Source organism: Lepidochelys kempii, chromosome 3, assembly GCF_965140285.1.
Source record: "Lepidochelys kempii isolate rLepKem1 chromosome 3, rLepKem1.hap1, whole genome shotgun sequence".
Classification (NCBI taxonomy): Eukaryota; Metazoa; Chordata; order Testudines; family Cheloniidae; genus Lepidochelys; species Lepidochelys kempii.
Genome location: NC_136382.1, coordinates 151,148,349 through 151,171,665, shown reverse-complemented (window position 1 = coordinate 151,171,665; position 23,317 = coordinate 151,148,349). Strand labels below are relative to the sequence as shown.

At 41.4% G+C, this 23,317-nt stretch overlaps 1 protein-coding gene across 3 annotated transcripts in view; it reads left to right on the top strand.

The window, feature by feature from the left end:
- BTBD9 (BTB domain containing 9) overlaps positions 1–23,317 on the top strand; it is a 300,205-nt gene that overhangs the window by 259,367 nt on the left and 17,521 nt on the right. Inside the window, exon 11 of one of the 3 annotated variants that reach the window (XR_012158194.2) lies at positions 10,113–10,193. Coding sequence is in view for 1 of the 3 variants with exons in the window: in XM_073338551.2 (XP_073194652.1) it covers positions 10,113–10,191 (79 nt within the window). In the remaining 2 variants the exon portion in view is untranslated. Of the gene's footprint in view, positions 1–10,112; positions 10,194–23,317 lie in introns of those variants that run through there. The other 2 variants (XM_073338551.2, XM_073338552.2) reach the window with 2 other exon arrangements.

Below are 23,317 nucleotides of genomic sequence, written 5' to 3'. Positions count from 1 at the left end.
AGTTTTTATGGGTAGGCCATGAAATGACACCCCAAAGGAGTATGTGAGAGTAGAGTGATAAATATCATGTTACCCTGCACACCACAAAGGAACTGATTAATAGGGAACATGATTCTATCTCACACACCAAAATGTTATTTATTTAATTTTCTGTCAATCAACTTTTCTGTTCTAGTTATCTGAAAAGTTAAATAATCAAGATTTGGTCACACAGTGGGGGTTGGATGAAAAGTCATAAGCAGCACCCTGTTCATTCGTTGTGTTACTGCATATATTATGATCTTATTAGAGCCCTTCATTACTTTTAATGGTTACATGAACAACCATGGGCTACAGGTACACAAACCATCAAAATAGTGGAAATAAATATATACAACAAAATGTTCAATATGGGATCTGCTTACCCTCCAAAATTGTGCTTGCAAATTTTCTGCCTGCAAGAATTTGTGTGCACCAGGGGTGTGCCAATCAGATGGATACTCACTCTATATGTTTGTGTTTGCAGACACCCAAGTGGGTGTATACGTACGTTTTGTGTGCACAAGTTTTGAGGCAATATTGGAAAATTTGACTCCCAGTGTTTTGTTTAACAAAGTTACATAATCAGGAACCGTAGGTTTTAGGGCCAGATTTTCAAAGGTATTTAGGTGTCTAAAGATGCAGATAAACACCGGACTAGATATTTAAAAGCTCCTAATCAGGTTAAGTACCTAACTCTCATTGGCACTTTTGAAAAATCCCACCAGGCATCTATCAGCATCTTTAGGTGTCTGAATATCTTTGAAAATCTGCTCCCTAGTGACTTGGTTCTGTTTTACTATTGCTCTACTTTGACTATTTTATAAAACATTCTTTGCTGCATTTAAAAAAATATTTTTACTTTACTTTTTTTGACTTTAGCAAAGCTTTTGACACGGTCTCCCATAGTATTCTTGTCAGCAAGTTAAGGAAGTATGGGCTGGATGAATGCACTATAAGGTGGGTAGAAAGCTGGCTAGATTGTCGGGCTCAACGGGTAGTGATCAATGGCTCCATGTCTAGTTGGCAGCCGGTATCAAGTGGAGTGCCCCAAGGGTCGGTCCTGGGGCCGGTTTTATTCAATATCTTCATAAATGATCTGGAGGATGGTGTGGATTGCACTCTCAGCAAATTTGCGGATGATACTAAACTGGGAGGAGTGGTAGATACGCTGGAGGGGAGGGATAGGATACAGAAGGACCTAGACCAATTGGAAGATTGGGCCAAAAGGAATCTGATGAGGTTCAATAAGGATAAGTGCAGGGTCCTGCACTTAGGACGGAAGAACCCAATGCACAGCTACAGACTAGGGACCGAATGGCTAGGCAGCAGTTCTGCGGAAAAGGACCTAGGGGTGACAGTGGACGAGAAGCTGGATATGAGTCAGCAGTGTGCCCTTGTTGCCAAGAAGGCCAATGGCATTTTGGGATGTATAAGTAGGGGCATAGCGAGCAGATCGAGGGACGTGATCGTTCCCCTCTATTCGACATTGGTGAGGCCTCATCTGGAGTACTGTGTCCAGTTTTGGGCCCCACACTTCAAGAAGGATGTGGATAAATTGGAGAGAGTCCAGCGAAGGGCAACAAAAATGATTAGGGGACTGGAACACATGAGTTATGAGGAGAGGCTGAGGGAGCTGGGATTGTTTAGCCTGCAGAAGAGAAGAATGAGGGGGGATTTGATAGCTGCTTTCAATTACCTGAAAGGGGGTTCCAAAGAGGATGGCTCTAGACTGTTCTCAATGGTAGCAGATGACAGAACGAGGAGTAATGGTCTCAAGTTGCAGTGGGGGAGGTTTAGATTGGATATTAGGAAAAACTTTTTCACTAAGAGGGTGGTGAAACACTGGAATGCGTTACCTAGGGAGGTGGTAGAATCTCCTTCCTTAGAGGTTTTTAAGGTCAGGCTTGACAAAGCCCTGGCTGGGATGATTTAACTGGGAATTGGTCCTGCTTTGAGCAGGGGGTTGGACTAGATGACCTTCTGGGGTCCCTTCCAACCCAGATATTCTATGATTCTATGATTCTATGATTTTATTGTAATATTCATTATTTTGTTGTATGTTACACTGAAGTTGTGAAAGGAGAGATTACGTTAAAAAGAGATGTATTTTTTTCATTCGCGGCATTTAAAGATGTCAGGAAGTCAGTATAGACTTCGTTAAATCTCTTTCATAAGTCAGTCTTTTTATTGTAATAAATATGCATTATCAAGTTGGTGTTTTATGACTACAATAAATCACACATTGTAAAACTTTATATCAGTTCATTAAAAGATCCCTTGTTAATAGTTGGGGATGTTTTTGTTTTGTTTTGTTTAATTCATATAGGAGTTATAGCTTCAAATACATGTGCAAATGCTTACAGGATTGCATGTCTTCCACAGGGGAAAAATATTCAGAATAAAAACCTTTTGGGGGATTGTCAGAAGCTTTTCTCCATAAGGAAATGATCACAGTAACTTAATCTTAGAAAGCCCAGTTCATATTGGACAGAATGCCAAAATTAGGTTGTCTGTTTTGTGATTACCCTCTGGTTTTGAAGCCTCAAATGTAAATAATGTAGCACACAACACTTGTATCCTGGGATCCAGTAAGTCTATGTGCAGAAAAGTAAAAATTTGAAGAAGTGTGGGTCCAGTATTGTCAGTTTTTTTAGGCCAGGTCCAGAGTGTATTAACATCTCATCCCACATCATTCTCTACTCCTGGGGGAATTCTGCTTCATGTGCGTAGAATTCATGGCCCCCACAGATTTCTGTGCTTCGCAGAAAAATTACTTCTGACGGGAAAGCAAAGGGAAGCCACAAGAGCAGTCATGTACCGCTTCCCTGGCAGTGCAGGCAGGTCAGTTTGGGCACCCAGAGCAGCTGGTAGAGACATAAATCACCATGGGGGGAGGAGCTGGGCAGTAATACTTGTGTGAGAGAGAGACACTGTCCCTCTCGCTCACTATTGCGGCATGCTCAGCGTGTAGGGGCAGGGCTTGGCAGTGTTTCTGAAGAGGTAGGCGTGGGGCAGGCTCTGTTCCCTCAGGCAGAGCAGAATGTAGGGAATTGTTCCCATTGTCTTTGTGAATTCCCCCAGGAGTATAAAACAGGTGTACAAATTTTAAGTCCCCTTTACATTGCTAGAGTGGTGTAAAGGAGCATTATTGTAAAGGGCAGTATGGCCTTATAAATACTTGTGGTTCTTTAGTGATTAGAGCCTGGTCTAAATTTTTGGACTGAAAAAATATCCTATCAAAATGTGCTCCATGAACTGTTTGTTACTGACCTTTTTGGAGATGCTCAGTAGCCAATATAAATTGTGACTTTGAGTCCCCAGCCCTCACTTGCTCTTCAGTTGCCTATGATCTAACACTGAGCATATAGCTGCATATATTTGTTGACTAATAACTAGAAGTAAAGGGTCAACTAGCAACATTACTATTAGACAGAGGGAGTTGGGGGATTTCTTCCAGTGCTCCCCACTGCCATTCTCCATACATTGTATTGTAGTTTAAATAAATTACCAAAATAATTGAAACCGCCTTGATTATATTGTGTTATATTGACCAAAAATATGCAGAATTTTAAAATATTGTGCACAGAATTTTTAATTTTTTGGCACAGGATTCCCCCAGAAGTAATTTATGTGTGCACAGACAGGAGGCCATTTGAAATTTTTACTCATCCTATTGTCCATTTTTGCCATTAAGTCTCCCTATTACCACAACTCCAGTAGAAGCTACTTGTACATACCTCAGCCACAATCATTGATTCAGTCATCAAATTTTTGAGGCTGGTTCCCTGTGATCCCAGAGACCATCTAGAAGAGCATATGAAACTGCCATCCCCACTACTGCTACCTAGCCTGGGGACTGGCACTTTTGCCTCTGTCCTGCCTCCATGAGAATAAGTAGAATTTGGATTTCAAGTTTAGCACCGTAGATTGCAAATAAGCTGGACCCATGAAAGAACTCTATGTTTGATGTAAATTCAGTTTGTGTTCATTCATGTTTTAAAGGGGAATTTGTGCTAGTGGATATCCGTAGAAATTAGGTGTATTAATGCTGTTGCTTGGGCCCTGTCTGTGTTATGGAAAGGTAGCATAATGCTAGACTTCCTTATAACATGGTAGTATCTTACACAGTTAAAATAGGTTTGGTCTTGCAGTGTAGCAAGAAACAAACCATATTTTAAGTGTTCTTGTGTCATGCTAAACTCTTGGAATTAGCCCGGTTGGAGCATAATTCTGAAGTATAGTTCAGTCCTTTCTACACTACAAGAATTAATTGGGTTTTAACCACGTCCAGCACTACTGTGTTGTAAGTAGATCCTGTCATATAGTAGCTCTTCACAGTGTCAGTGGATCCTTAGAAAACCTCAGTAACAGATATGTTTCTCCCTCTTTCTTAACTTGCTTTCTTCTGGAGGGAAACACAAAAAGGGGAAAGGTCATTATTTATGTACAATAAATCATATTAGAAAGACTGCACCTTTTCAGATGACTTACCAGGCAAGAGTTTAAACCAGTGAGAAAAGCCATTACACCTTGTAAGAGGTAAAGTGCCATAATGGAGATACAGGCTATAATTTGTCTGGATAGTAATGCCTCTTCCATTCTTCTTCTCCCACCTGCCCCAGTAAATAAAGAAGTAGGAAGAAACATGAAGATTTTTTTTTCCTGAGTCGATTGTTGGATGTGCAAAGCCATTGAGTTTTCTAGTGACAGCTGTTGCTGTTGGAGAGATGAAAGCACTTGGCCTGAGAGTCTGTTTGTGTGTTTGAGCAGAAAAAGCGATTTTTGTTGCAAAGAGCTTTAAGTGAGACAGACAGAGTAAGAGAATAAGAGAGTGAGAGATAATTATCTAAATTATGTTCGGGCTATTATTGAAGACGAATATAGTTAAAATGTAATTAAATATGACGGGCTCACAGGATGCAAGCTTGGCTTTGGAATGCTAATTATCAATTACTGCATCTCCTTAGGGGAGTCAGGCAGTATGAGAGAGTTGGGGGTGTGTGGCTGAGGTGAGATGTAGAGTATTAAATAAAACACCTTAGGGCTGTAACAAGGCTAATTTCTTTTTAAAAATGGTACCAGGGGAATTCCGCAGACCAAGCAACTTGCACTGCTGCCTTTCAGCTTGAGGACCCTAGTGTAAGTCACTGTATGTTGCTGGTCCCTAGTCTTTTCTTCAAGCTGTAGACCCCAGCTGGAGGTAATGATTATGTCTACTGTTAAAGTGATGACCAGGACTGCCTCAGCTTGAGCAGAAAATCTAAAATGAGTCAACCAGTCAGACACTGTGCGAGAGTAAAAAAAGATCAACACTTCCATAAAGTTTAAAAAACAAGGAGGAAAGAGGAAACACACCACGGTGACGTGCTCAGCAGATTCTTATATCAGTTCTGGAACTGAATCTTGCTGAGTGATTGTACTGTATTAGTAACTTACCTTGGAGGAATCCTTATCCCAGCCCTCCCAGTTATAATTAGCCACACAGTGTTAGAGTCTGTCAGTAGGTTAGGGGAAAAATGGTGGTGGATACTGGGAGGTTGTTTGATAACTATGAAATTTATTCTCTAATGTTGTAAATAAGTGTTGAACGAGCATGGAAATAGGTGTTGTATGTACCAAAAAATAGTAAAGATGCTCTGGACCAACTTTAATAAAAAGTTAAAAACCCTGTCTCCCCTCACATCTCAAATCCTCAAGAAAATCTTCAGATTTGTTGCATCATCTTTCAATATGATTAAAGAAGTGATTGTGGTACTTTTCCAATCACAGCATTGTGGCAGCCAATAAGGATTCTCCTACCTGCCAGTGATGGCAGTGGTTGTGAGGTATCTGCAGGAAGCAGTTGCATAAAATGTCACTGAAAGGATCTTCAGTGGACTTCTACCACTTGTTCAATGCCTTTTAATATCAGTCATATCCCACTGCTGCATGACTGGGTGGATGCGTCTGCCCCATTGTCTCCTCTTCATCTGAGAGATGACAGTCTGTGTTACTTATTCCCATTTTGCGGGGAATCTGTATTGAAGGATGGCACTATTATCTGACCTGTGCTCAGAATTGCTATAAATAGATATATTTCTACTTACATTGTATACTAGGATCCCTGAACTAACTTTTTCCTGGTCCCAGAACTACAAGTGTCCTAACTTGGGAAGCCACAAAGACATAGCCCCTTCCTAATAACTTTTCCTAGCAATTTAAACACCTTCACATAGCATAATTTTAGAATATTTTCCAGATCACTGTGGTGAGAGGCAGATTTAGCCTTTCCATATCACTTTTTCTTCTCTTAGTGTTCAGTCTGTAAAAAGAAATATTTATTTTTCAGTACATGAATTGCATATACCTATATGTGCAAGCACATACATTAATGCAAACTGAAGTGATGGGTTATTACTAGTAAGAGTGCCACAACTCTCCAAAATAAAACAGAAACTCAACTTTGGCAGTTTGCACCTCATACAAAAGCATAAGTGAATACGTAGGACTTGCAATAGGCCCTGAACGTTAATTGACTCAGGCTCTGTCAGACTAATAAGGGAAGCAAACTCAAGAAGCAAAGATACCCCACTGAGAACATACTTGCACTCCCATAGACGTACAAAGATAGGGATAGTCAGTGAAAGAGTCCTATCTGATTTCATGTTCATTTAGTGCAGTGTTTCCCAAACTTGGGACGCCGCTTGTTCAGGGAAAGCCCCTGGCGAGCCGGGCCGGTTTGTTTACCTGCAGCCTCCGCAGGTTTGGCCAATCGCGGCTCCCACTGGCCGCGGTTCGCCGCTCCAGGCCAATGGGGGCTGTAGGAAGGGTGGCCAGCACATCCCGCGCCACTTCCCTCAGCCCCCATTGGCCTGGAGCAGCGAACCGCGGCCAGTGGGAGCCACGCTTGGCCAAACCTGCGGACGCAGCAGGTAAACAAACCGGCCCGGCCCGCCAGGGGCTTTCTCTGAACAAGTGGTGTCCCAAGTTTGGGAAACACTGATTTAGATCATGAAGAGATAGTCAGATCTCTACAATAGGAGGGACCCAAACCCCATAAGGAATACAAATAAACAATACATTATGTGCAGGCCATGAGTGCAGATAGATGTTGTACCTCGGGAGGGGGGGAGGTGACAGATTCATATCTCACGTAAATCATAAATAACTCCACTGAAGTCAATGCAGTAAAACTAGTGTAAATTGGAACAGATTGAGATTGATAGTCTCCTTTAAATTAATACAACCTCATGATAATAAAACTAGTAAAACCTAGACACAGTAATACCATCTTTGTGAAGAAGAGATCGAAAGTTTACTATCAGGATAAAACTCTAGTTCAAGTCAAATGGCCCTGTGAGCAGCAAAGCTGTTATAAGGGACTGGGAGGGTCTGATGTGCTTGTCACTTTTTCTGTTGCTATCTTGTTTCTTCTATGAATAACATTTGAAGTTATTCTGAATAAATTCAGGAAAATGTCTGATTTTTTTTTCTCTTCGGGAAGTTCATCAAATTGTATTAATTACTTTTTTATCATTCAAATCCCTTTGTAACAGTAGTTTTAATTAAGGTTAATTTTGTATCTAGCATTCAGGTTGTATTATTGAAAATAAATTTGAATGCAATTAAGTGTTAATCCAGTATGATGTTTGCAGTGTTGCTGAGCTGAAGAAGAGCTCTGTGTAGCTCGAAAATTTCTTTCACCAACAGAAGTTGGTCCAATAAAAGATACTACCTCACTCACCTTGTCTCTCTGAAATCCAGTATAATGGAAGATTGCTCTTAAACTGAGACCTTCAGATCGTATTTTTCTTTCCTGTTCCTCCTCTTTCACTTTTAGCATGATATGTGAGCTTGAGGGAATGGTGGGAATCAGAGTGCTTTGCGTCTTGTTTATTGGGGTAATGCAGCTCTATTTTATTAGGAGGTAGAGATTTCACAATCCCATGCAAAGTCTGCTACACAACATTACAACCCCCACACTGTTTGCAAATCAAATATTCCTGTTCAAGAAAAGGATTATGATGTAAAAGTCAGACTTCAAGGCAGTAAATTGAGGAAGCAATTTTCTTTTTAAAAATCACAATGCAGGGATGATTTTACGGTATATCATAAAAATTGAAACAAAGTTTCTTTCCTTATGGGAGCTAATTTGTCCTATTGCATGCAATTGTTTCTTTATTAATTGTTGTAAGTAAACCATCTGGAGTACAGGATTAAGAGTGAGGACAAAATATAAATTGACTAAGGTTCCAATTTACACAATTTGCTGCATATAAAACCGTTGACATAATACTAAGGCAACTGTATCTCTCTGAGATTTTGTAATGAGTGGGATCCCTAAAAGTGAGATGAGAGTAACTTGTTTCCATTGACTGCCGCTTCTATTCTAACTCGAGATAGCTCTGATATAGCTAGATCAAAGCTAGTATCGGTATGTGTGAGTGTGCTTCAGTCACACTGCCCAACTGCAGTTTAGACATACCCTATGATTTTCTACCTCTTGCCTTTCTTAATAACTGATATATTTCACTTTGTTATAATGACGAATAAGTACTAAGTTAACATGTTGAATAAGTGGTCTTTTTCTTTCTATAAAATTGCTTTATAGAGTGAGGATTCAGTAAAGGGTCCAAAGAACAATGAACTGACATAAATCTAAATATAAATAATTTTTGATCTTTCATTTGTAATTAGCAATAATCACTGAAAAACATGTGTCTGCAACTATCTGATGTGGAAGAAAGAAATCTAATTATGGACTGCAAATCTTTTAGATAAAAATACTGTGTGATTTTTACGGTTGTGGGTGCCAACATACTGATTAGAAATATGCTGTGTAAACTGCAATAATCATTATACTAATCAAGGATTTATGGGACCAAGGTACCATGGTCATGGATGCACTAAAAATGCACAGACAAATGATTGAAACTTTTAACAACCAAGCAAAGAGTAACTAAGAGTGTATATACACTGCAATTAAAAACCTGGGGCTGACTTGGGTGAAGAGGCTGTTTAACTGTGGTGTAGACATTCGGGCTCAGGCTGATGCCTAGGCTCTAGGATCCTGCGAGGTGGGAGGGTCCCAGAGCTTGGGCTTCAGCCCGAACACCTACATTGCAATTAAACAGCCCCTTAGCCTTAGCCCTGCCTGCTTGTGTCTGCTGGCACAGACCATCCACAGGTGTCTAATTGCAGTGGAGACATACCCTGAAAGACTTGGGTGGTTCCCAGGGCCAGATAAAGGTATAGGTACTAACGACCAATATTAGGGCCCCAGCACCTTGAATCATGTGATCACTTCAGAAGAATGTTTCTAGCCCTTATGGTTGCAGAGAACCTATGCATCTCAGTTTCTTCCCTACCCTCCAAAACAGGAGTGTGTGTGTGGCAGGAAAAGAGTACAGTGAACTCAGTCTTTCCCCACCTAACCAATGTTTACACCCCAGCTCCTGCGCCTCTGAGAGGATAAAGGTGGGGGCCTGCTGTTCCCAGCGGGAGGAGTTGCTCTTGTCACTCCTGGCTGAATGAAGGGGACACCATATTGCTGCCTTTAGAAAGGGAGGGTGGCACTACTGCCATTTGAAGTGGGGAATGAGGCCACAGCACTGGGGGTGAGGCCACAGGATGGATCCATGCAGGAGGTGGGGAGTTCATGTCATCATGTGCCTACAGCTCTGATTTGCCTTAATCCAGCCCTGGTGATTCCTTTGGTCTCTACAGGTAGTTAATGTGAGCATCCATTTCCTCCTGTATATTTCTATTATTGATACTGTCAGAAATTTATTCAAAGGAGCTTTAGAATTTTGACCAATATTTTTTTCTATTACAATTTTTCTTAAAGGTCTTTAACAATAGTTAGAGCTTAACTTCTCTGTATGAATTTTTGCACTGAATTGTGTGTAGAGTACACCTAAGTAGAGTCAAGGCACTTAAAAAATCTAAACTGAACCAAGACTGCTGGAAATTCAGGCTATGAAAAGTGTGTCCCCCTTCTGGTCCCATTAAATGCCAGCCAGTTTTGTCACTTCAATGGATTCTTTCTGTATTTCACTGCAACCTATGGTGACTCTGCCTAATACAGTATGTCCCTCTGCTTTCTTTTGTAGATCTTGGCAAGCAATAACTTTTGACAGACAACCTGCATCCTTCATCAGAATAGTTGGAACTCACAACACAGCTAATGAGGTATGGGACAGTTTTTAAGAGAGGAAAAACTATTATATTCTTGCTGAATATACAGATTTCATTCTATTTCCATAGTAAACTGCTAATGCTGCCTAAAATGTACCTATGTTTATTGCTGCTCTAGCAATCTAGTAATGAAGAGTATTTTGGTCACTTTGTCATTATCTTTCCAGACTGTACAGGTTTCTTTACAGCCAAATGTAAAAACCACTGTAGCACTCTGAGAGGCGGTAGCTAGGTTGACAGAAGAATTCTTCCGTTGACCTAGCAGTATCTACAATGGGGCTTAGGTCATCTTAATTACATCACAACAGTGCGTGAATATTTTCACAGCCCTGAGTGATGAAGTTAAGCCGACCTAATTTTGTAGTGTAGACCAGCCCAAAATGTTTGTCTGGCCTTCATCATGGCATTGTTGAACATTGCTGTAAGTTAGAAGTAATACTTAGCATACAAATGTTTATTTTTAGGAATGATCACACAATTATAAATGCATTGGGGAAGCAATATAGACTCTGATCGCTTGTTTTTTTATTACACAATATTAAGATGCCCTGTAAATAATAATAAAAAGTCTCATTTTCCAGAAGACGATCATGTATAAATAGGATTATTCTACTTATAAATCAGTGAGCCAAGCAATCAGTCAGCAATGACTATGTTGTGTGGTAATCAGGATAGCTGATTTTATTTATTTATTTATTTTTAATTCAGAATATTTAGAAACATCAAGTTGTGCACTAGTTACCCTGCAGTATGTAACCATGTGATCTTTCTGTTGTTACCCTGCTCCTCCCCACTAGTTTGAGACTCTGATTATATATTGTCTCAAATCAGACCCTATTTCTGCAATTATCTTTGGGGTGCCACTCAAAATGTGTAAAGTTAAGTGAGTACATGTGTATGTCTTAGCAGAGTCTTAGATTGTAAGCTGTTTGGGTCAGGAACCATGTTTTCCTGTGTGTTTGCAGAGCCACACAATGTGGTTCTGATTGTGTTCATGGCCCTTTCAGCATTATTGTAATACAGCTATAATTCAGACACTTCCTCTGCCCTCTCTTACAGAGGATTTTTACACTCCCTGGATCAGACTATGGTGAAGGTATTGGTCTTCTCTTCCATTCATGCCACTTCCAACACCTCCTCTTCCCACCCTTTTGCCTTTTTTGAGCAACACTGCATCCGACACTATTCTCCTGTCCCCCTCCATGTTAACTGTCAACTACCATCCACCGAACTCCTCCCCATCAGCCATGCTCTCTGATTTCAACTCTTTGCTCTCTCTTGCTTTCTTTCCTCTCAGTCTCCCACACTCCACATTGATGACTTCAGCTTCCATGTTGACAATCCTGCTGATCCCTTAGCTACACGTTTCCACACCCTCAAGCCCTCATTTGACCTGCAGCCCCGGTTCAATTGTCCCACTCATGAAAATGGCTATTCGTTTTACTTGTTCTTGCCCAAGCACCGCTCTCTTTCTGATCTCCTGTTGCTGAGTTCCCCTTCTCCGATCATTGTCTGATCTCTTTCAGCATCACCCATCAGTCCCCCTACTCCCCACATCCTGTCACTCAGTCTTTCTGTGACTTCCAGGCCATCAGTGTGGATAACTTCTCACCTGCTCTCAGCCTTCTCTTCCCTTTCTTCCTTTGATGGGGTTTTTGATTCTCTCCATGCTTCACTCTCCTCCACCCTGGACTGTTTTGCCCCTTTCTGCCATCACAAGGTCTCCTCTGTCAACCCCCAGCCCACCCCCAACATCTGCTTCCTGCGCTCACACTGCAGAGCATCTCTGGTGGAAATCCTGTGACTGGTCTGACTTCCTCCCTTGCAAATTAGTTCTCTCCTCCTTCAGTTCTGCCATCTTCCTAGGTAAACAACTTCAATTTAAGTGAATCTCACACCCACAATCTCAGCTGCCTTTTTGCCACCTTTGACTCACTCCTCAAACCCTCCGCTCCTCCTGCCTCCATTTCTCTCTCAGCACAGGATCTTGCTGATTTCTCTCAAGAGAAAATACAATGTGACCTTCCCCCTCCCCTCAGCTTCCCTTCCCTTCCCCAGGACAACTCTCCTCCTCCACTGTCACGGATGCAGAAGTTTATCTGCTCTCCAGCTCCTATCCCTCTATTTGCCCCGTGAATCCATCCCACACATTTCTTGATCACTCTCGTGCCCACTCTCATCCTCTCCCTTAATCTTCTCTTTAACCTCTCACTTTTGTCTGGTTCTTTCCAAGCATGTTTTAATCTCTCCCATCTTAAAAAATAACCAACCTTGACCCCACTTCTATCTCCAACTACCCCTTCCCCTTTCATCTCTAAGCTCATTGCATGTGTTGTCTACAATCACTGTCTGGAGTTCCTTTTCAATTCCATCCTTGATTCTCTCCAGTCTGCCTTCTGCCCATTGCATTCCACTGAAACCGCTCTCACCAAAGTCTCAAATTATCTTTTTCTAGACAAGTCTCAGAATCAGTACTCCATCCTCATCGTCCTTGGCCTGTCAGCTGTCTTCAGCACTAACAATGTGGGGTTCATTAAGTAACAAACCAGTGAATGAGAAAGAAATAAAATTTTAATAAAACAAACTGGAGAGTGTCTCTGATAAACTGCTGCACACAGCCATGTGGTGTTCTCAATCCCCGCCTCCAGAGCACATGTCCAAATTCCTATGTTCATAATATTGTCACTTATGAGGGAAAGTCTCTAAATTATAGTCTTCTACAAACACATCTCTACATCTTTCATCTTAAAGAAAAACAAATTAACTCTTATATACACATATATATACACATATATAAAAAGAGCTAACAATTATCTAATAACACATGCATTAAATTCTCTACCCATGTCGTGCATTTCCATAAACCCAATTTGTCAACTACCTAAAGAGGAGAGGTTACCAGTACATCACTCTGGAGTGTCTTTACCACTCACTTTCCTCAAATACCACTTCTCCAGGCAGGTTAGCAAGTCTCTATGAGTCTTTCAGGAGGCTTAATCTCCACTCTGATCTTCTCAGTATCACTCTTTCATTAGAATCTGAGTTGTTCTCTTGTTCCTTGACAGTTTCTCCTTTGTGTGTTGATAATAAAGGATCAGTCAGATGGGAAATACCAGAGTCCACATGTACTGTCAGTGTGTTGGAACTTTCTAGGTTTACTCACAGATCCCTTATATTACATCGAAATGTGTCCCCTGTTCTGTCTGGACTACATATGACCTTGGATACAGCTGTTCTTTAATGTTACCCATTTGGCCCCAAATATTCCATGTGTGATTCCTCAGGCACACTCTATCACCTGGGATACTGGGTACTTTTGTCAAAATAATATTTCTGCTTCCACTTCTGATTTTCTTTCATCTTCCTTATAGTTTCATTGTTCTGAGATTTCAGCAAGTTATCAGTAATTGGTAAATTAGATTTGATCCTTCTTCCCATTAACAGCTGTACTGGAGAAAAGTCATTCTCCAGGGGTGCACTTTGGTAAACCAGTAAAGCTTTCTACAAATCACCCCTGCTGTCAAAAGTCTTTTTCATAAGGCTCTTTACTGTCCATATAGACCTTTCCACAAATCCATTTGATGGGGTAATTTGGACTTGATGTTCTGTGATGAAAATCACAATCTATTGCAAGTTGCCTAAAATCTGCACTAGAAAATTGTGGTCCATTATCAGTAAAGACTTCATCTGGAATTCCATGTATGGACAAGATACCCTTCACACTGGCTGTCACTTACTCACTATTAGTACTGTGCAGTGTGCAAATTTCTGAATACAGAGAATAATAATCTGTGACTATTAAATGATCCTTTGAGTGCGAGGTAAATAAGTCAGTGCCTACCTTTTCATAAGGCCTTTGTGGAACTGGACGAAGACTCTGTGGCTCTGCTTCTTGGCATGGCTTGTATTTCAAGCATGAAAAGCAGTTTCCTACCATGTTAGCGATGTTGTGATTGATCTGTAGCACCTCTCGTGCTTGTTGTTTACGCTGTCTTCTTCTATCCAAATTAAAATCTCAGTCTATCTCTCTAACATCTGCTCATGGATGTCTAGCCATCAGCTAAAGTACTGCTAAAAGGGATCTGGGGGTCATAGTGGATCACAAGCTAAATATGAGTCAACAGTGTAATGCTGTTGAAAAAAAAAAAAAAAAAGCAAATATCATTCTGGGATGTATTAGCAGGAGTATTGTAAGCAAGACACAAGAAGTAATTCTTCCGCTCTATTCCACGCTGATTAGGCCTCAGCTGGAGTATTGTGTCCAGTTCTAGGCACCACATTTCAGGAAAGATGTGGACAAATTGGAGAAAGTCCAGAGAAGAGCAACACAAATGATTAAAGATCTAGAAAACATGACCTATGAGGGAAGATTGAAAAAAATTGGGTTTGTTTAGTCTGGAGAAGAGAAGACTGAGAGGGGACGTGATAACAGTTTTCAAGTACATAAAAGGTTGTTACAAGGAGGAGGGAGAAAAATTGTTGTTCTTAACCTCTGAGGATAGGCCAAGAAGCAATGGGCTTAAATTGCAGCAAGAGTGGTTTAGATTGGACATTAGGAAAAACTTCCTAACTCTCAGAGCGGTTAAGAACTGGAATAAATTGCCTAGGGAGGTGGTGGAATCTCCATCACTGGGGATAAGAGCTGGTTGGACAAACACCTGTCAGGGATGGTCTAGATAAGACTTATTCCTGCCTTGAGTGCAGGGGACTGGACTAGATGACCTCTCGAGGTCCCTTCCAATTCTATGATTCTAATAAGGTGGAGGACCTCCCTTTTGATAGGTCTGCATTGTTTGTGGACAGCACGATTGAAACTCTGTGAATGTTAAAGGACTCTAGGGCTACCTGACATTCTCTTGGTATCTATACACCTGCCCACAAGAGAAAGCTCAGCAAGTCCCAGATGGCTTGGAGATCCCATCTTGCTTAATGCCTGACCTTCCAGATGTCATATGAACCGCATCAGAAGAGACATCGATTCCAGAAAAGGAAACCATCCACCTCTCAGCCTTCCACCTCTCTCTTTCCACCTTCAAGCAGCAATTTTGACAGGCTAGTTGACGGCCTGAATTACCATCCTTCTCCTTACCAGCTGCACCAATTCACCTGCTTTCCTCCATTTGCTTCAGGTGGGCTGGGGACTTAATCATACAGAGAAGTGGGTTTTGGAGATTATTTCCACAGAGCACACCATCCACTTTACTAAGCTTCCACCAACAAACCCCCTATCCCATCGCTCTTCAGGGACCGTCACAAGAGCTTGCTTCATCGAGAAATAGATTCTGTCCTATGCTTGGGGGCTATAAAACCAGTTCCCATGCAACACAGATGAAAGTGATTTTATTCTGGGTATTTTCTGGTACCAGCAAAGAATGGCAGTTAGAGACTTATCCTAGATTTGAGGCTACTAATTCCATCACTAGAGCAAGGGGATTGGTTCTCAGCCCTTGACCTTTGGGATGCATATTTCCACATAGTGATCCATCCATCCCACAAACGATTCCCATGTTTCACTGTCAGTCAGGACCACTTTCAGTACCAGGTGCTTCGCTTTGGCCTGTCATCTGCCCCGAGGGTCTTTTCGAAAGTCATGTCAGTAGTAGCAGCACAGCACTGCAGGAAATATATTTTAGTATTCCCTTACCTGAACGTCACAGGCAACTTCCAAAGCCATAGATCTCTTCCTCAAATAGGCCCTACAGTTCAACATTCAAAAGTCCACTTTGACCACTCTGCAAAACTTAGAATTCTTAGGGGCTCATCTCAGTTCATTAACAGGAAGAGCCTATTTTTCTCTGCACAGGTTTGTGACCATTTCCAACATAGCCAGTACAATGCAACTCAGTTCCCAAACTCCAGTCAAGAACTGCTTTTAGGCTCAGGCTGTTTATTCACCAAACAAACACAGTTAAAATGTGCTTCTTTCCATACCCACCTGAGTAAAACAATCCCTCAACTGCTGGAAAGATTATCACAATGTGTGCACAGGAGTCCCATTTGCACATCCTCTCCCAGTGGTCATCATAATGACAGATGCCTCTCTACTAGGGTGGGGAATACATCTAGATGCTTGCACATCCCTGGGCAAATGGATGTTGCAAGAGACCACGCTGCACATCAACCTCCTGGAATTCAGAGCAGTCAGGTACGAGTCTCCAATTTTTACCTCTAATCAGGGGCAAACACATAAAGATCATGATAGACAACATATTATGCGTGTTTTATATTAATTGGCAAGGCGGAGCAAGAACCCTCCCTCTGTCTGCGCAAAGGATGTCAAGCTTTGAAATTGGTGCATACGCATCTAGGTCATCATCACAGCAGCCTATCTCCTGGAGGTTCAAAATGTGACTGTGGATGCACTTAGCAGGCACTTTTTCAAAGACCATGAGTGGGAAATAGACCCCAGCTTATTACACCACATATTCCATCAATGCAGCACTCCTCAGATTTGTTTGCCACAGAGTTAAGCAAGAAATGTACCCAGTTTTGCTTGAGAGACAGACTGGGTCACTGATCCTTGAGGGATGTTATTCACCTTCATTGGGTTGTCGGATCTCCTGTATGTATTCCTACAGACTCCTCTAATAGCCAATGTTCTCCTCAAAATAAAAAGAGACAAAGTCAGAGTCATCTTAATAATTCTGACGTGGCCCAGACTAACATGTATTCCTTACTTAATATAATTGGCCGTTTGCTCCGCGATCACTCTTCATGCCCTCCTCATCTCCTTTCCCAGTAAGGCAGGAAGATCCTTCACTCCAGTTTCACAGTGTTTTGTCTCAAAGCATGGTTGGTCGATGGTTCATGGGATTAGAGACCCACCTGATCAGAGGAAGTGTAAAAAAAAAAAAAAAAAGTACTATTACACAGGTGGAAAGTGTCTGTTCGCTGCACATACTCTCAAAAATGGACAAGATTTCTCTTTTGGTGTGACCTCAGATATATTCCAACGATGACCTCATCACTGCCAGATATACTGGACTATATCCTAACACTAAAAAGTTCTGTACTCTCACTGAACTCTGTCAGAGACCATCTAGCAGCCATCAGGGCTTTCAACTCTCCAATGGAGGGTTATTCCATTTTTGCCCACCCAATGACAGAGAGATTTCCGAGTTCCCTGAGGAACCTTGATCTGCAAGTCAAGCACCCTACTGTTCTTTGGAACCTTAATCTAATACCTAAATGCCTCACAAGAACCCCCATTTGAACAGATGGCTACCTACTCACTGCTCCATTTGTCAGTGAAAACAACATTCCTGATTTCCAAGTGATGGCTAAGTAGGGGCCCTTATGGCATGCCCCCCTTTCACAGTATTTTTTAAGGACAAGGTCATGCTGCGACCCCATCCAAAATGTTTATACCTAAAATTTCTTCCAGTTCCATACTAACCAACCCATTCTTTCACCTGTCATTCTTCCACCCTATGCCTCCCCTCGATAATCAAGAAGCACAGTTGTACACCCTTGACATCAGAAGAGCCCTGGCCTTCCATCTGGATAGAAAGACCCTGAAATTGTTTGTCTTGCTTGCTGGTAGATTAAAAGTGTCTGTAATCTCTAATCAAAGTCTTTCCAAGATGATATCCTTCTGCATTAATTCTTGCTACGAGTCTTGTAATATTCAAATATCTTTGAACATATGTATTTACTCTACGAGGTCCATTTCCACCTTTACAGCATTCCTCAAAAATGTGCCCATTATTGAAATATGTAAGGGCATCTATACGTACATTTGCTGAACACTACTCAATAAGTCATGACTTTGCTTCTGAGTGTTCAGCTCGGCTGTGCTTTCTTTGGTACTGGAATCAACTCTGAAGCACCCCGCACCACACCCACCTTAGAGTGAACTGCTTGGTAGCCACCTAATGTGGAGCACCCATAGGGACACTCCTTGAAGAAGAAACAGTTCTTTGAGTACTTGTTCATATCAGTTCTGAATCAGGTGTGTGCGTGCGCATGTGCACAGTAGCTGGAATATTTTTCCCCTAGCAACATCCGTGGGGTCAGCCTGGGCACCTCCTGGAGTTGTGCCTTCATGGCACCCAATAAAGGGCCCTCAATTCCTTCTTACCGCCAGTGACGATAGCTGGAACTTCCCCTTGCTCTGCTTCATCAAGCGGCTTAGCAGTACTTTTGGGTTTTGCTGTAGATAGTTCTAGTTGGTTAGGATAGCATAGTTAGTTCACTTATAAATTTCAGTTACGGTGGGTTCCTCCCCTCTCCCCCCGCCCCCCAATTTGTCACCAGGGCATGCCATGATCCCCAGGCTCTAAGACTTGCTATTCACATAGCTCAGATTGCATAGCTTAGATCGACTTTTCCCTTTAGTGTAGACAAGGCCTAAGTCTTTCAGATGTTTTTGGTATAACATTTGTAAGATACAACCTTTCCTATCCATCGACAGAGCTTAAGCTCTCATCCAGGCTCTCATCATCTTGTGTCTCAGTTACTGCAACATTCTGTTTTTTGGACTTGACAGGTGCTATCTTGTAGCACTCATTGCCATTCAGAATGCTGCTGCAAAGATCGTTTTCCTATCCCATCATTGTGACCATCTCACCCTTGTCTTTAAATCCCTTCACTGACTCCCTCTTCTCTGTTGTATCAAACATACGCCGTTTGTCTTCACTTTCAAGGCCCTTCACAGTCCCTCCCCACCCTTCCTGTCATCTCTTATTTAGTACTGTAAGGTTGACTCCTGCCTCCAATCAGTCCATGATGTCAGCCACTATCACTTACTTGTTAAATTTTCAAACAAGCACTTTCAGGCTTTCTGCCATGTTGCCCCTCATGCTTGGGATGAGCTCCCCGTCAACATCTGCAAAGCCACTTCATTATTTTTTTTTAGATTCCTCCTTCCAACTCTCCTTTGCAGTGTTGCCTTCAAAAAAATTGACAATGATTAGGCTGCTGGTGTGCTGAAACCACTGCCTATCATGTTGATCAATATTGTCTTGTTCTCCTGTGCCAATTAGCTGTATCCATCTGTTGTCTCTTGTCCGGTGCTTACATTGTAACCTCTTTGGGTCTTTTTTGTTCTGTGTTTGTACAGTGCCAAGCATGATAGAGTCCTGGTCCGTGACGGGCTCCTGGGGTGATTCAAATAATAATAAGTAATCAGTAAAGTGTATTATGTGACTTTCAGGTGGACTCTCGCAACTGTAGTGGTACTAGAAGTCAAGATTTCTGATTTTATTTACTATATGGGGATGTTTGTCCTAGGCAAGGCAACAGAAGGTATATAGAGTGAAATTTCACAAGTCAAGTCAGTACAAATGGCTGAGGCAATGGTTGCTATCATGCATACCTTTCGGAATCAGCAATCAGCACTGCCAACACTCAGCAGAAGGTTGGAAAGAGAATGAGCAAGAGACTGAAATGGGAAGAAGTACACCCTGGAAACAAAGATCAAAAATATTTTAAACACTAAAAATGTTTTAAAAATTTACATCTTGTTGTGAAGCTCAGTTTTCATTAGTGAGTTCTCTGAAATTTGGAGCCAGAATATCTTCCTGCCTCCCGTGGATTTGTTGAAAGTACACCATGAAAGCTTATTCCATTTCTGCTTTATGTAGACTGTCATATTTACACTCGTCAGTCTCTTTTGGTTGTCATCTCTTTACTAAAGATCACTAATATAAATTTATTCCTATACATATAACATTAGAATTCTGGGGACATTATAAATGTGACACTACATTGGTCTTGGAGACTGCACCTGAAATGGTGATAAAAGTTAGATCAATTCCCTTTCCCTCCAAAATTCATCTGTACTAGCTCCTGTGACTAAGCAATAGATGAGCTACAGATGCAGAATTTACTTTAAAGCTGTGAATCAACTCTGTGATTATGTCCTGGTTTTGGGACTGAGTATCTGTGAAAGAATATTTCATAAGTTTGGATGATCATTTCCAATACCCGTTTCTTGTTTTTATTTCTAACTGATTTCACTTTCACCACTGAATACTTTGTCCAGTTTTACAAAGCTGTTCAATGAAAGGCACAGTATCCTGCCTACAGGGAAAACTGCATCTTAAACCCCTTTTTTCCTCACGGAGTGCACCCTTTAGGTGACAGGCGTGGCTTCTTGCACCTCACTCTGGGAGGAACAGTGCAGTCCAACCACTCTTAGATTGGATTTCTGGTCTGGAATCTCCCTGGTTCCCAATCATGTTCGTGACACAGGTCCAACTTGGTGTTGTACCTGTCAGAGTTTCTCTTCGGGAGCATATGTGATAGTGCACGTTTGTACGTTCACAGAAACAGCACCTAAAACAAGACATTATGTTTTCATTCCTTTTAAGGTACAAAAGCAAGAAAAGCAAAGGCTAAAAACAATAAAAGGCCAACACAAATGGATCTGTCTTACACCTTCAGCTTTCCTTGCCATCTTTTATGAATTCCTCTCAGGCCACCTACCTCTCTTTCTGGCAGGAAAAGCAGCCAATCCTGCAGCAACAGGCTATGTATCAGTGTGCCTCAGTCCATCTGTCAGCTTTCACTGACACAACCTGGGTAACCACTCCTTTCTTTCCTAACATTTGTGAGGTTTAGGATCCCCTCTGATCCTAGGCCCAGCCTTGGAAAGAGTTAACCATTCTAGTTTGGATGGAGCCAGACGGGATATTCTCCAGTTCATCATTCCCCCCATTGTTTCCTCAAGGAGCCTTCTCTTTGCCATTGTTTTGTTCCCTATGGGTTTCATTCTTTACAGACTCCTTTGATTTAATTCCTGACATTTCAGAAGGTTAATATCAAGCAGATAACTCTCATTCTCCACAAACCATAAATGAAGTTTGCAGTAATTTAGGAACATAGGAGCTGCCGTACTGGATCAAACCAGAGATCGGTTTAAGTGGTATCCTGTCACCAACAGTAACCAGTATCAGAAACTTCAGAGGAAGGCCAAGAAAGTGTGCAATAGGCATTTATGAGCTATTCTGCCCATAGGATAAGTTTCATCCTGATCCCCAATAGCTAAAGGTTGGTTAAGACCTGACGCTCAGGGGGCTTTTTAGTGCAATTCTCTGTAGAAATTGGTACTATTTCTAAGGAGCTGTATAGTAGTTTATGTAGAGCACATTGCCTGGGGTGAAAATTCCTTCTGTACGTGCAAATTCATTACACATTCTGGCTCTCCACACTGTAGCTTGTATTATAAAGGTCGGAAAGAGACCGTGGTGCCCATTTAGGTCATTCCCTCTTTTGACACTAAGAACTGTATTCCAAAGTCAACTTTGTTCCAAATAATTATTTTATTTCTGTTAAACTCTACAAGAGCAATATTATGAGAGTTGCACCTATCACTCCACTTGGTTGTTTTGCTATATATTAAGTAACTGCTCAGAAGAATCCCATCTAAATTCCCTATTGCCTGCCTCTTCACTAGTATTAAGATGTGAGCCCTTATGTTGTTTTTTAAATAATAAGATGGCCAGAACATTGCATAGTATTCCAAAGCTAGCCTCAATAGTCTCTTCAATAAAAACCAAAGCAGTTTTCTCTTATTTATATAGTGTTTGATCCCGCTGTTTTATTTTTTGTAAAGCCATATGCAACAGGATCTACAGTCTTATTGTCTACTACCCCACATCTTCAGTGATCATTGAGGTTGTAATCTTTTTTGGTTTTCTCCTGAGTTTCATATCTTAAATGTCTCTGCATTTACTGAAATGCAATGAATTGTCTAAGTCACAGATACAGTATAGTGCGTAAAATCATTCCTCTAACCCAATAGCCTCCTCCATCTACCTTTAACTGTCTCCTTTTGGATATACCTTAATTGTTGGCACTTAATATTAATTTACACTACAGCTCTATTACACTGCTCTGACAGTGTAAAGTGGCCCTAAAGTGGGAGTAAATTATATTTACACGAAGTTTAAGACCACAAATACAATTTACATCCATTTTAGGGCCACTTTATGCTCCCAGACCAATATAAATGGGCCTTAGTGTAAATGAGAATCAGGTCCTTTTTCTTTTATTTTAATCTCTTAGTTCATAAAAGCCGCTAACGTACCGTGTTTTACATATGGTTACAAATCAGGAAAGAAAATGTTAAGCACTCACATTCTGAACTTTTCTTCCTAAACTGGCTCTTTCATGTTGCACTCTATCAGAAACTTTTCTTCAAGACCAAAAAAAATTAGTTTTACTGTTTGCCTTTCCCCCATCAGCTATTTCATTTCTTCAAAACAATATAGTATTTGTTTGACATGATCTTCGTTCTGTGAATGGATGCACACTTCATTAAGTCACACCTTTCCAGGTGTTCTCATATTCTCTCTGATTCACATTTCCATTATTTTTCTCCACTGTGAAGCTTAATATTTCAAATCTATAGTTCCTAGATTATTAGTAGGACTGGTTTAAGGTTTTCAACAGCATGTTGCTGCACATGACACCGTCGGAACTGGCAGTCATACTCCATGTTACTGGAAAACATGTGAAAATGGCAAAATGATTATATTTTATGGTGTTGAAGTGAATGTACAAGACTAATGCAACAAACTAAGGAAGCAGAATGACCTAGTAGAATGAACAAAAGACTGGGAACCGTTAGGGACCAGGATGTAGGCAGTCTTGCCTATTGGCTGGAGCAGGAGTAGTGTCTAGTGGCTTGAGCAGGAGTCAGGCCAGGAATCAAAGCTGAGGGTCAGAGCTGGGTTAGCTGGAGTGAAGCAAGGCTAGGAACAGGGCAGGATCAAGTCTGGGAACAAGCAAGTGTAGGTGCTATAGCTGCTGTGGGCAAATGTTTGAGCAGCCAGCACCCTGCTATTGGTCTTAAGAGTAGGTCTGGTGATCGCCTCAGCCAATCAGGCAGTTTGGCCAATCAGGCAGCTCACTTGGGGCTCAACTGGTTCATTATATGGCCTGAGGGTTAAGCTAGCAGGTAAACAGGCTAGCTGCAGGACCTTATTCCTGACAGTATCCCCTCCTTGAAGGGCGTTTCCCAGGGGTATCAGGGCCAGAACTGTCAGGAAAGGTTTTGTAAAATTCCCGCAAGCAGGCTCAAGGCATGAATATTTTCCACTTGTTCCCAGGATCATTCATCCAGACCATAACCATCCCTGTCCACTAAGTACTGGAGTTTCCTTCTGATGTGTCG